Here is a 14,043-nt window from a genome sequence, read left to right as displayed (position 1 = left end):
AGCCCAGGAGGTTGAGGCTGCAGCGAGCTGAGATCGCACCACTGCACTCTAGCTTGTGTAACAGAATGTGTAACATAATAAATATTTATTTATTTTATCTCAAAAATTAAATAAAATAAAAAGGAGTTGATATGTTTCTTAGAGAATTTACAAATGTTTGAATGTTGCTGGATAATCACAGGCACTAGAATAAAATGTGAACGAGTTAAACATGTATAAGCATTTTTCCTCTTAATTCATTTGGTTTTGATAACATTTTATTTTATTATTATTATTTTTGAGATGGAGTCTTGCTCTGTTGCCTGGGCTGGATTGCAGTGTCATCATCTCTGCTCACTGCAACCTCCGCTTCCCAGGTTCAAACAATTCTCCTTCCTCAGCCTTCCAAGTACCTGGGGCTACAGGCAGATGCCACCATGCCCAGCTAATTTTTGTGTTTTGGTAGAGATGGGGTTTCACCATGTTGGCCAGGCTGGTCTCAAACTCTTGACCCCAGGTGATCTGCCTGGCTCCGCCTCATAAAGTGTTGGGATTACAGGTGTGCGCCACCATGCCCAGCCAATAACATGTTATTTTGATATAATTTCAAAATTAATAGTTGCAAACCAGATGCCATATGTAGCGTTTTTTTTTTTTTTTTTTTAAAGAAGTTGCAATTATAGTCCAAGGAATGTCTGTTTACCCTTAAGTGAGATTCACCAGTTGTTTACATATTACTTTTAAGGATGAATTGAATGCAATCCTGATAGGAACAGGATATTTCATTATAAATTGGATTTTTTTTAGAAACAGGATATTTTATGAATTGAGAAAAGTTGATACTAAAGTCCATGTGATGAAGTCAGAATGTAGGAGTAGCTGGGGAAGAATTGGAAAATCCCCACTAAACGTTAGAACACACTACAAAACCTCTACAGTTAAAAAAGTGTGGTACTGGCACATGAATAGGCAAATAGATGAGTAGAATAAGCCGGTGGACTTACAAATTAGTAGTGCCAAGACAACTGGGTAGCAATTTAGATAAAACTAGATCTGCATCTTACACATATACTTCATATAGGTTAGTATGACACTTTTTAAACTATGGAGGTTATAGTGTGTTTTAATTTTTTTTTTTTTTTTTTTTTTTTTTGAGATGGAGTCTCGTCTCTTGCCCTGGCTGGAGTACAGGTGTGCGATCTTGGCTCACTGCAACCTCTGCCTCCTGGGTTTAAGCGATTCTCCCACTTCTGCCTCCCAAGTAGCTGAGTAGCTGGGACTACAGGTGCGCGCCATCACGCCCAGCTAATTTTTGTATTTTTAGAAGAGACGAGGTTTCGCCATGTTGGCCAGGCTGGTCTTGAACTCCTGACCTCAAGTGAGCTGCTCACCTCAGCTTTCCAAAGTGCTGGAATTATAGGTGTGAGCCACCATGCCCAACCTGTTTTAATGTTTTGAGGATATTACCTTTGATCCCTTGGTATGGTGGTGTTTTGCTACTGTAAAATTAAAATTTTTTTTCCATAGCAGTTAATAAGTATTTCTGGAGACATAGTTTATGCTTGAGCATTCTTTTTTTTTTTTTTTTGAGACAGAGTCTGGCTTTGTCGCCCAGGCTGGAGTGCGATCTTGGCTCACTGCAAGCTCCGCCTCCCGGGTTCATGCCATTCTCCTCCTTCAGCCTCCGGAGTAGCTGGGACTACAGGCACCCGCCACGACACCCGGCTAATTTTTTTTTGTATTTTTAGTAGAGACAAGGTTTCACCCTATTAGCCAGGCTGGTCTCGATCTTCTGACCTCATGATCTGTGCGCCTCGGCCTCCCATAGTGCCGGGATTGCAGACGTGAGCCACTGCACCTGGCCTGTGCTTGAGCATTCTTGATGGGAAAGTTATGGGAAACTTTCCCATGACTTAGTAACTGATGAAGAGGCCTCAGATGGTGTCCTTTCAATGAAAGAAATGAGTTTTCATTTCTTTTTGAGATAGGGTCTTGTTCTGTTGCCCAGGTTGGAGTGCAGTGGACTCATCTTGGTTCACTTCAGCGTTGATCTCCCAGGCTCAAGCAGTCCTCGCACCTCAGCCTCCTGAATACCTGGGGCTATAAGTGTGTGCCACCACACTGAGCTAATTCTGTTTATTTAATTTTTTTTTGTTTTTTGAGACGGAGTTTCGCTCTTGTCACCGAGGTTGGAGTACAATGGCATGATCTCGACTCACTGCAACCTCCACCTGCCGGGTTCAAGCAATTCTCCTGAGGTAGCTCCCTCCTGGGTAGCTGGGATTACAGGCGCCTGCCACCACACTCAGCTAATTTTTGTATTTTTAGTAGAGATGGGGTTTCACCATGTTGACCAGGCTGGTGTTGAAGTCCTGACCTCAGGTGATCCAACCACCTCAGCCTCCCAAAGTGCTGGGATTACAGGTGTGAGCCACCACGCCCGGCCCAATTCTGTTTATTGTTTATAGAGACGAGGTCTCACTATCTTGCCCAGGCTAGTCTCGAACTCCTGGACTCAAGTGATCCTCCTGCCTCAACCTCCCAAAGTGCCGGGGTTGCAGGTGTAAGCCACTGCGCCTGGCCAAGAAATGACTTTTTTTTTTTTTTTTTTGAGACGGAGTTTTGCTCTTGTCACCCAGGCTGGAGTGCAGTGGTGTGATCTCGGCTCACTGCAGCCTCCGCCTCCTGAGTTCAAGTGATTCTCCTGCTTCAGCCTCCCAAGTAGCTAGGATTACAGGCATGTGCCACCATGCCTGGCTAAGTGTTCTATTTTTAGTAGAAATGGGGTTTCACCACATTGGCCAGTCTGGTCTCAAACTCATTACCTCAAGTGATCCACCTGCCTCGGCCTCCCAAAGTGCTGGAATTACAGGCGTGAACCACCATTCCTGGCCAGGAAATGACTTTTTAGTGGGAATATTTGAGGTTCCTGGCTTCAGAGTGACAATAGCTCTTTAATTAGTAAGAGTTTTTTTTTTTATAAAAGGCTCATATATTCCCTTAAATTTGCTGTCTTACGTGCAAACATTAAAGAAATGGCTTTCAGACCTTCTTTGTCACTTTGAACCCATTGTTTCTTTAACATCAAGGAGAGTACTCTTCAGTACTGAAAGAGCCACCCAGCTCTGCCTCTTCAGCATCTTCTTCCATGTCAAATAGACATCATGGGGAGTCAGGTTTCTGTACTGACTTTTGTTTTTCCCCTTAGCTAGAGTGGAAAACACAAATAGCTGGGTTGTGGGCTGCTGGGTCATTTTGTGTTAGGTCTTCCTTGGAGTTTAGTTTTAGAGAAGATTAGGCTTATGTGGTGGCAGAAACTGAGTAATAGTGACATCAGGTTTGCCTAGGCCGGAGGTGGGGCTAGAATCACACTTAGGAGACTAGTTTATCTTTCTCCTAATGATTCCTGTATCTGGATGCCCTGTTCTCTCAGCCTTGCAGATTGGCCCTGGTAAGCAACATGTTTTAATCAGGATAGTGCTAAGGTTTAGGTATTGTAACATTTTTCTAGTCCACTTCAAGCCTTACATGTAACTTAACATCTTCCCAAAAGTATACAGAAGACTATTTAAGGCATCCACAATGCTGACTTATTCTTCTTGAATGCTTCTTTAATCGTTTTATGTATGGCGTTGAGACAATACATCTGGATGACTTATAGAAGTAATGTATCTTGCTTGGCTTGACATTTTCTAACCCTCTAGGAATTGAGTAAAAGACTGTTCATTCTACATAGTCTTAGTTCAAAAATGAATCCTAAATGAAATATTGTTTTTTAAATATTTTAGGCAAATAAGCAGAAAGCTTCAGCTCGTAACCTGTTTCTCACCAATAGCCGAAAGGTAAAATTGTAGTTTTGTATTTTCCATTTCATGTTTTGCTGGAATATATTCTTCTTCTTTGGGGTCCATCTTGCTGCTCTTGTCTGTCGTAACCTGTTGATCATGAATCTAATAGTTCGTAAGAGAGTTTCCGAATGTTCTCAAGCTGTTTATTTTTTATTTTTATTTTTTGAGACAGAGTCTCAGCCGCCCAGGCTGGAGTGCAGTGGCAGTGATCTTGGCTCACTGCAACCACCGTCTCCCAGGTTCAAGCGATTCTCCCATCTCAGCCTCCCGAGTAGCTGGGATTACAGGCACCTGCCATCATGCCCTATAATTTTTGTATTTTAGTAGAGACAGGGTTTCACCATGTTGGCCAGGCTGGTCTTGAACTCCTGACCTCAGGTGATCTGCCTGCCTCAGCCTCCCAAAGTGCTAGGATTACAGGCATGAGCCACCGCGCCCGGCCTCAATCTGTTTATTAAATAAAATTGTTCTTCCTCACATTTCTGGTATTTGAACCTTTTTGGATAAGACCATAGCCCACCCTGATTTCTTGAGCAGATCACGGAATCTTCCTGTCTTCAGTCTCGTCTAAGAAATAATGATGTGAATATCTTCCCTTAGAGGAGACTAAAACAACTTCCTTTAAGAATTGTGAGGATCAGATTAGGCCATGTTACTAGTTGTGTTTCTCTGGGGTAGTCATTCAACTGTGTTTCCTCATTTATAAATGAGGGTGATGGTAATGCCAATTTCATAGGGTTTTTGTGAAGAGTAAATTGGTTTAATATATTTTTCAGTGGTGCTAAAGATGTAATAAGCAGTGATAGCTGTTATTAATGTGTACAATAACATTTTGTAACTTCCAAGCACATCCCAGGTCCTTCTTCATCATTATAATTTTTCATCTTCTAAGGTGATAGAAATTGGATAGATTTCTTATCCCTGATAATACCAAAGGGTCTGGGCCTATGTCACAGTACTGTACAAGGACATTAATCAAGTTGCAGGAGAAAGATGTGGTCAAGGATGACAGTTTGGCTGAACAGATTGAGGAATGATGTGGTTTAGAGTCCAGGAAGAACCAGCCTCTGGTATGGGGTCCTTTCCGCTGTAATGCTGCTGTTGTTTTCAGCTTGCTCACCAGTGCATGAAGGAGGTGCGTCGAGCTGCCTTGCAGGCCCAGAAGAACTGTAAGGAAACCTTGCCTCGTGCCCGCCGCCTCACCAAGGAGATGCTTCTGTACTGGAAGAAATATGAGAAAGTAGAGAAGGAGCACCGCAAGAGAGCAGAGAAGGAAGCTTTGGAGCAGCGGAAGTTGGATGAGGAAATGCGGGAGGTAGGGCAAAAGCATAACATTTTGAAAACCCTAATTACTACAGCCATTTGAAGAGATTCGTTTGCATTTTGAAAATTGTACATCTAACCAATGACACTGTCAATTTTTTGGTTTTTTTTTTTGGTAGAGATGCGGTTTCGCCACGTTGCCCAGGCTGGTCTCAAACTCCTGAGCTTCGAGTGATCTGCTTGCCTTGATCTCCTACCGTCAGAAATTTTTTTAAAGACTTAATTTTGAGGATGGTGATTTTAGACTAGTAAACCAATTCTGCTTTTAGTCTTTTGGTAAGGCCCTCCTGAGGCCTTTTTCTCTTTTCTTCTAAGCTGTCTTCCTCTATTCTGGGCTCTTATTCCTCAAGAAAAAGGAATGAGCAAAAGAGAAAGAAAGTAGCTTTTAATTCATCTTGGTTTGTTTGTAGGTGCTGACTGCAGTTTTGCTTTTTTTGGACAGTAAGAAATAGATGCCAAATTCAGGGCCAGATAGTGACAGTGGACAATGAGCCCAGTTTTCTAAGACTTACCCTTCACCTACTGTACTGTTTTATTTATTTTTTTGTTTTGAGATGAAGTTTCACTCTTGTCGCCCAGGCTGGAGTGCAGTGGCGTAATCTCGGCTCATTGCAACCTTTGCCTCCCACATTCAAGCAATTCTGCCTCAGCTTCCTGAGTAGCTGGGACTATAGGCACCCACCACCATGCCCGGCTAATTTTTTGTATTTTTAGTAGAGACAGGGTTTCACTATGTTGGCCAGGCTGGTTTTGAATTCCTGAGCTCAGATGATACGCCTGCCTCGGCCTCCCAAAGTGCTGAGATTACAGGCGTGAGCCACCGTGCCCAGCCTACTTTACTGTTTTAACTTGCAGCCAGTACTGTTGGTAAACCTGATGCCAGCTGATGTAGGCTGTGTATATTGCTGAGGGAAGCAAGAGGAGAGAATAAGAAGGCAAAGTCATTGTATTGCCATTGATAAACCAGCTGAGATGAATGGAAGGAGAGTTGAGATTTGAAGAAAGAAGGGAATTAGTGGATTGGATGATGTTTTCTTTCAGGTATATGTAGTAACTCATGTCAAAGTGGAGCTTTGGAGCCTCTTCTGAGCTCTTGATCTTCCCTTATTTTATCATGACTTCGAGAATGAAGATGGATTTTGCTCAGTTCTCTTAAGTCTCCTGGTTAATTCGTATATTTGCATGCAAGGTAATCATATTATCAAGTTAGTAAACATTTGATGCTTTTGGGAATTCTTAACTCAGAGAATTTAAAGTCATTTGAGAGTTAGCCACAGATCTTGAAGTTTTGCAGGCAACTTGGCCTATATTCTAGATTTCTGAGACCTAGATTCTTAGTTGTGTTGATAGCTAACTGATGGTTATGCTGACTTATGCATCTTTTTCTTTGAACTTTTGAAATAAAATTTTGACATATCCTTTCTTTTTTCTTAATCTACTTCATTCATTTAATCATATGGTAGTTAACTTCTTTAGGGTTAAAGATATTATTCTTGGCCGGGCGCGGTGGCTCACGTCTGTAATCTCAGCACTTTGGGAGGCCGAGGTGGGTGGATCACAAGGTCAGGAGTTCAAGACCAGCTTGGCCAACATGGTGAAACCCTGTCTCTACTAAAAATACAAAAATTAGCCGGGCATGGTGGCAGCCGCCTGTAATCTCAGCTACTTGGGAGGCTGAGGCAGAGAATTGCTTGAACCCGGGAGGTGGAGGTTGCAGTGAGCCGAGATCGTGCCACTACACTGCAGCCTGGGTGACAGAGGAAGAATCCATCTCAAAAAAAAAAAAAGATGTTATTCTTTTTCTTAATTGTTTTACTTTAGAAAGTTTTCCTTAGGCTGAGTGTATTGGCTCATGCCCATAATCCTAGCAGAAAGGCAGAGATGGGAGGATCGCTGGAATCCAGGAGTTCAAGACCAGTGTGGGCAACATGGTGATACTTCATATCTATAAACAGTAGAAAAATTAGACAGGTGTAGTGGCACATGCCTATAGTCCCAGTTACTTTGGAGGCTGAGGTGGGAGTATTGCTTGAGCCTGGGATGTTGAGGCTGCAGTGAGCTGTGTTCTTGTTACTGCCTCCAGCCTGGGTGACAGAGTAAGATACCATCTCTTCAGAAAAAAACAAAGATTTTCTTGATAGCACTTTAGGTTTGAAACATGAACATTCATGAAGACAAAAACTTAATTTTCTCTCACTCTCTTTCTCAAGTTTTCTTCTATTTTGGATCTGGCTCAAGTGCTATAAAGCTTTAAAGAGACAGTATAATTTTACGTAGATTACTGCTTTATAAAATATACTTTCAGCCTTTTGGGTTTTTTTTTTTTTTTTTTTTTTTTTGCTGTATTCCCTATTGTTTTTCTTTTGGGAGAGTGGATCAAGGATAAATCAAGTATATTTTATGAATTTTGTTATGAAATAATTCAAAATAATGACTCTTGGACCAATAATGCTCTTTTTTGGAAAAAAAAAATAAAGCAAACAAGGCTGGGCGCGGTGGCTCACGCTTGTAATCCCAGCACTTTGGGAGGCCGAGGTGGGCAGATCAAGAGATCGGGAGATCGAGACCGTCCTGGCTAACACGGTGAAACCCCGTCTTTACTAAAAATACAAAAAATTAGCTGGGTGTGGTGGCATACACCTGTAGTCCTAGCTACTCGGGAGGCTGAGACAGCAGAATCGCTTGAACCGGGGAGATGGAGGTTGCAGTGAGCCGAGATTGCACCACTGCACACCAGCCAGGGTGAGAGAGCGAGACTCCATCTCAAAAAAAGAAAAAGAAAACAAAATAATGACTTTTTAATATGCTACTTATACTGTGTTCTGTGTTCCATATAATTTGGTATTTTGGATTATGTTTTCATTTTATTGTTTATCTTAGGAATGATTTTATTTATCGACACAATGATTATTTTTCTTAGGTTATTTTAGAGTAGAGGCACTTAGAAAAAAAGTGATGTCTTACTCTGTCAGCCAGGCTGGAGTGCAGTGGCATGATCTTGGCTCAGTGCAGCATCAATCTCTTGGGCTCAAGCAGTCCTCCCGCCTCAGCCTCCAGTGTAGCTGGGACTGCAGGTACATGCTACCATGCCTGGCAAATTTTTTTATTTTTTGTAGAAACAAGGTTTTGCCATGTTGCCCAGTCTGGTCTCAAACTCCTGAGATCAAGCAGTCCACCTGAAAGGCACTTTTAATTTAGCCTTTTGACATTAAAAAAAAAAAAAGAAAGTTTGCACATGTATGTGTATTCAGTCTATATTCGTTTTTTGTAGCTATTATTATCACAGATGAAATACAGGTTGTTGGGTTTTGTTTTGTTTTGTTTTGAGACAGAGTCTTGCTCTGTTACCCAGTCTGAAGTGCAGTGGCGTGACCTCGGCTCACTGCAACCTTTCCTCCTGGGTTCAAGTGATTCTCCTGCCTCAGCCTCCTAAATAGCTGGGATTACAGGCGCCTGCCACCATGCCTGGCTAATTTTTGTATTTTTATTAGAGACGAGGTTTCTCCATGTTGACCAGGCTGATCTCGAACTCCTGACCTCAGGTGATCCGCCAGCCTTGGTCTCCCAAAGTGCCGGGATTATAGGCATGAGCTACCATGCCTGGCCAAAAAATACAGATTGTGTTGGGGAGTATTTTGTTCCTTCCTGTAGATTGTTTTGGGGAGTATTTTCTTCCTTCCATTAACCTGTTAATTTCATATACATATTGTATTGGCTTTCAGAATAATTTATAGCTCTTTGTCAGTTATTTTGACTTTTGGTGGTAAGAGTTTTAGGGCCGGTGTGGTGGCTGGCCAGGTGCAGTGGCTCACACCTATAATCCCAGCACTTTGTGAGGCTGAATGTGGGCCGATCACATGAGGTCAGGAGTTCGAGACCAGCCTGGTCAATATGGTGAAACCCGTCTCTACTAAAAAAATACAACAATACAGGCTGGGCATGGTGGCTCACACCTTTAATCCCAGCACTTTGGGAGGCCGAGACGGGCAGATCATGAGGTCGGGAGATTGAGACCATCCTGGCTAACGCAGTGAAACCCCGTCTCTACTAAAAATACAAAAAATTAGCCGGGCATGTTGGCAGGCGCCTGTAGTCCCAGCTACTCAGGAGGCTGAGACAGGAGAATGGCATGAACCCAGGAGGCAGTGCTTGCAGTTAGCCAAGATCACTCCACTGCACTCCAGCCTGGGCGACAGAGGGAGACTCTGCCCCCCGCCCCCCCCGCCACCAAAAAAAAATAGAAAAATTAGCCGGGCATTGTGGTGGACGCCAATAGTCGCAGCTACTTGGGAGAGCGAGGCAGGAGAATCACTTGAACCTGGGAGGCAGAGGTTACGGTGAGGCTCAGATTGTGCCATTGCACTCCAGCCTGGCCCACACAGTTAGACTTGTCTCAAAAAAAAAAAGAAAAGTTTCTGACATGTGTACATTTTCAAAAATAATAAAGCTACATAGACATGTATCCACCATCCAGGTTATAAAATGGAACATACTGTTTGAATTTAGTTGTTGTCTCTGTGCCACCATAGAAAAGTAATGTAAGAAAGAAACATTTTAGTCAGAAGCCTAATGGAGAAAAGATTCACAGTATAAAGGAGAGCAAAACACTTGTTACTAGCAGATTATGAATGAAAGTTATTCATTGCGCCAGGTGTGGTGGCTCATGCCTGTAATCCCAGCACTTTGGGATGCTGAAGCCAGTGGGTCACCTGAGTTCGAGACCAGCCTGGCCAACATGGTGAAACCCTGTCTTTACTAGTAATATACAAATTAGCTGAGTTTAGTGGTGCTCACCTGTAATCCCAGCTACTCTGGAGGCTGAGGTACGAGACTAGCTTGAACCCGGGAGGCGGAGGTCACAGTGAGCCGAGATCGTGCCACTATACTCCAGCCCATGCAACCAGCTGAGACTCTGTCTGAAAAAGGAAAAGAAATTTATTCATTGCTTTTAGTGCCACTGACTTGGCTAAATTAAAATTGTTTATCAGTGATGTTTAGATTTTTAAAAGTAAACAATTGGTAAAGGAATTGTATGCAAATATAAGTGGTGAATTCTGGACTACCTCTTGGATATCATTGATAATTTGGCTCTGTTTTCACTTTTTTCCCTCTTTAGGCCAAGAGGCAACAGCGAAAACTCAACTTCTTAATTACCCAGACAGAGTTGTATGCCCATTTCATGAGTCGCAAACGAGATATGGGTCATGATGGTATCCAGGAAGAAATCCTAAGGAAACTGGAAGACAGTTCTACCCAGAGACAAATCGATATAGGTGGAGGAGTGGTAGTTAACATCACACAGGAGGATTATGGTGAGTCCTCAGTCAGGACTTAGAGGAAGGCTACCTCTTATTTTTTATATCTAAAGGTTATATACATTAATTTTTGCAAATTTTTTATTGATTCATAGGTAATTTACCAGAAAAGAGAGATTTATTGTACTGGAGTAGGGAAAGTGTGTTTCTATAACAGAAGTATAAGACCATTTATTGAAGAATTTGAATAGGAAGCGTTGTGGTTATATGATCTTGCAAGTTTGGGAATATTTTTGTTGTGATTTGTTAGTAGAAATAACAGGTATTGTAATCAGAGTTCAGTAGAACTGAACTGTGTTTCAGCAGAGGAAAATATCTCTCACATAATACGATTTCTTGTTTATTTAAGCACGAGAAAGCAGCTGTTCAGTTGTCTTTATGTGATCACAAGGAGAGGGAGGAATTGGGATGAAGTTTGAGAGGAATTTCACAGAGAATGCTGATTAAGATTGTGTTGAGCTAGAAATAGTAGAGATTGTAACTGCTTTATAGTATCTTGGGGTTTAAATATGTCTGTATTTCTCCTGTTAAAATAGTTTCACCTATCATAAATATATTAAAATTTTGAATCCTGATTGTCTTGATTGTTGTAGCTTGGTATTATTTGGTAGAAGAAACCCCAGTACTGAGAGGCAGTGCCGTGATGTTTTTTGTGAGCTTGCTTTGGCTGCTGGAGACCATGGCAGTCCTCCACCTCCATTGCATTTCCAGCTTCTTACCTCTGAGAATTTAGCCTTTCTCTTCCCCCACCCTCCGTGAACCCAGGGATAAGTAGAATGAGGGAATCAGGGATCCACATACATTGGTGTTAATTGTATCTTAGAACAAGATCAGTTGATAAAGTGTGATAATCCATAAATTTTCCTTTTCAGATAGTAACCATTTTAAAGCCCAGGCCCTGAAGAATGCTGAAAATGCTTACCATATTCACCAAGCTCGGGTGAGTCTTCAGATAGAAAGGTTTACTGTAATTGGCCCTGGAAATACCCCACAAGCCTTTACTTAGGTGGTCTTCCTTTAGTCTTAATCACATTTGCAATTAAAAGCATAGACTAGCTTGTGTATATGTGTGTGAGTAACTGTGTGTAGGGGGTGGAGCTGGGTCTCTTTCACTTTAGATTAGTAGGGATACTAGAAGAAAGGCAGAAAAACGAATATTCAGTTTTCTAGCTTTAGCAATGTGTTAATTTCAAGTTAGAACAGTTTGTATTTTTTTTTCTTTCTCTTGAGTAATCATGGGCAATACAGTATGAAATGTATCATAGATGTTTAATGAAAAAGACCATACTCACCGGGCGTGGTGGCTCACTCCTGTAATCCTAGCACTTTGGGAGGCTGAGGTGGGTGGATCACAAGGTCAGGAGATCGAGACCATCCAGGCTAACGCGGTGAAACCCCATCTCTACTAAAATACAAAAAATTAGCCGGGCGTGGTGGAGGGCGCCTGTAGTCCCCTCTACTCGGGAGGCTGAGGCAGGAGAATGACGTGAACCCGGTAGGCGGAGCTTGCTGTGAGCCGAGATTGCGCCACTGCACTCCAGCCTGGGCGACAGATTGAGACTGCATCTCAAAAAAAAAAAAGAAAAAGACCACACTCTTGGCTTGTTAAGAGAGCCATATCATGGTTTCAAAAAACTGCTACGTTATTTAATGCCTTCTTTCACTTAAGTAATAACTTGCTCTTTGTTATTTATTTATTTATTTATTCTTTTTTTTTTGAGGCGGGAGTCTTGCTTTGTCACCCTCCTGAGTAGCTGGGACTACAGGTGCGCACCACCACACCCAGCTAATTTTTTTTATTTTAGTAGAGACGGGGTTTCACCATGTTGGCCAGGATGGTCTCGATCTCCTGACCTCGTGATCCGCCCGCCTTGGCCTCCCAAAGTGCTGGGATTACAGGTGTGAGCCACTGCGCCTGGCCCAAGCTCTTTGTTATGTATGATATAGTGATGTTTAACAAAATCAGAAAGAAACTACAATCAGGTTGAATTAAGTAAAAAATTTGCTGTTTTTAATATACTGCATAGGAGCCCCTATTTAACATTGACAGAGTGTAAGTCAAAGATAGACGAATGTGACCTTCCCCAATTTCTAATATAATTGTTACATTAAATAATATTAGTAATATGTTTTATAGAAATGATGTCATATGATATTACATTATATTATCAGATTATGAGAAATTTTGTTCCAATTATTTTTCTTAGCACAGGGTAGATATATTGTTATCTTGAGTTTTATTTTCATGTAATATTTTTCCTCTTTTTTTTTTTTCTAATTTTTTTTTTTTTTTTACTTTCCAGACAAGGTCATTTGATGAAGATGCAAAAGAAAGTCGAGCAGCTGCCCTACGGGCAGCAAACAAGTCTGGCACTGGGTTTGGGGAGAGTTATAGCCTGGCTAACCCATCTATCCGGGCTGGTGAGGATATTCCACAGCCCACAATTTTTAATGGCAAATTGAAAGGTTATCAACTGAAAGGCATGAATTGGTTGGCCAATCTATATGAACAGGTGAATTTTAGAACCGTGTCATTCTCTTTTATTATCTCTTTTCCTAAAGTCATTTGTTCAATGTGATTGTGAAATGAGTACAAGATCTGGCTGAGTGCGGTGGCTCATGCCTGCAATTCCAGCACTTTGGGAGGCCAAGGCAGGCGGATCACCTGAGGTTGGGAGTTCGAGACCAGCCTGACCAACATGGTGAAACCGCATTTCTACTAAAAAAAAAAAAAATACAAAATTAGCCTGGCATGGTGGTGCATGCCTGTGATCCCAGCTACTTGGGAGGCTGAGGCAGGAGAATCATTTGAATCTGGGAGGCGGAGATTGCGGTGAGCTAAGATGGCGCCATTACACTGTAGCCTGGGCAACAAGAGCAAAACTCCATCTCAAAAAAAAAAAAAAAAAAAAAGGAAATGAGTACAAGATCATGTTTTAGATTTCACCCTTTTAAAAAGCCATATCCTGGGGAGGGATAGCAGTAGGAGAAATACCTAATGTAAATGACGAGTTAATGGGTGCAGCACACCAACATGGCACATGTATACATATGTAACAAACCTGCACATTGTGCGCATGTACCCTAGAACGTGAAGTATAATTAAAAATAAATTAATGTAGATTTATTAAAAAATAAAAAGCTATATCCTTTGACAAGAGGCAGAAGGATGTCTCTGTTTCTCTTTCTTTTTGAGACAGGATCTTACTCTGTCACCCAGGCTGAAGTGGAGTGGTGCGTTTATGGCTCACTGTAGCCTTAAACTCCTGGGCTCAAGTGATCCTCCTGCCTCAGCCCCCAGAATAGCTGGGACTGCAGACACATGCCACCACGCCTGGCTAATTTTTGTATTTTTTGTAGAAACGGGCTGTCTCCATGTTGCCCAGACTGGTCTCAAACTCCTGGGCTCATGCGATATGCCTGCCTCGGCCTCCCAAAGTGCCGGGACAGGCATGAGCCACTGCACCCAGCTGATGTCTTTTTGTTTTTTTGTAACCTGGAGATCCTACTGGAGAATATTTGTGTATTTCTTATGGTTTGTCTTATATGGACTTGGTAAATCTAATTGCTTTTGTGTC

At 42.0% G+C, this 14,043-nt stretch overlaps 1 protein-coding gene across 1 annotated transcript in view; it reads left to right on the top strand.

The window, feature by feature from the left end:
* INO80 (INO80 complex ATPase subunit) overlaps nt 1-14,043 on the top strand; it is a 143,348-nt gene that overhangs the window by 37,629 nt on the left and 91,676 nt on the right. The window contains exons 8-12 of the mRNA XM_003826605.6: nt 3,768-3,821; nt 4,939-5,142; nt 10,267-10,462; nt 11,338-11,405; nt 12,769-12,978. Of these exons, the coding sequence (XP_003826653.4) occupies nt 3,768-3,821; nt 4,939-5,142; nt 10,267-10,462; nt 11,338-11,405; nt 12,769-12,978 (732 nt within the window). The remainder of the gene's footprint in view (nt 1-3,767; nt 3,822-4,938; nt 5,143-10,266; nt 10,463-11,337; nt 11,406-12,768; nt 12,979-14,043) is intronic.

The sequence above is a fragment of the Pan paniscus genome, chromosome 16, assembly GCF_029289425.2.
Source record: "Pan paniscus chromosome 16, NHGRI_mPanPan1-v2.0_pri, whole genome shotgun sequence".
Classification (NCBI taxonomy): domain Eukaryota; kingdom Metazoa; phylum Chordata; class Mammalia; order Primates; family Hominidae; genus Pan; species Pan paniscus.
The sequence above is the reverse complement of the archived record's forward strand: the minus strand, read 5'-3'. Positions and strand labels throughout refer to the sequence as shown.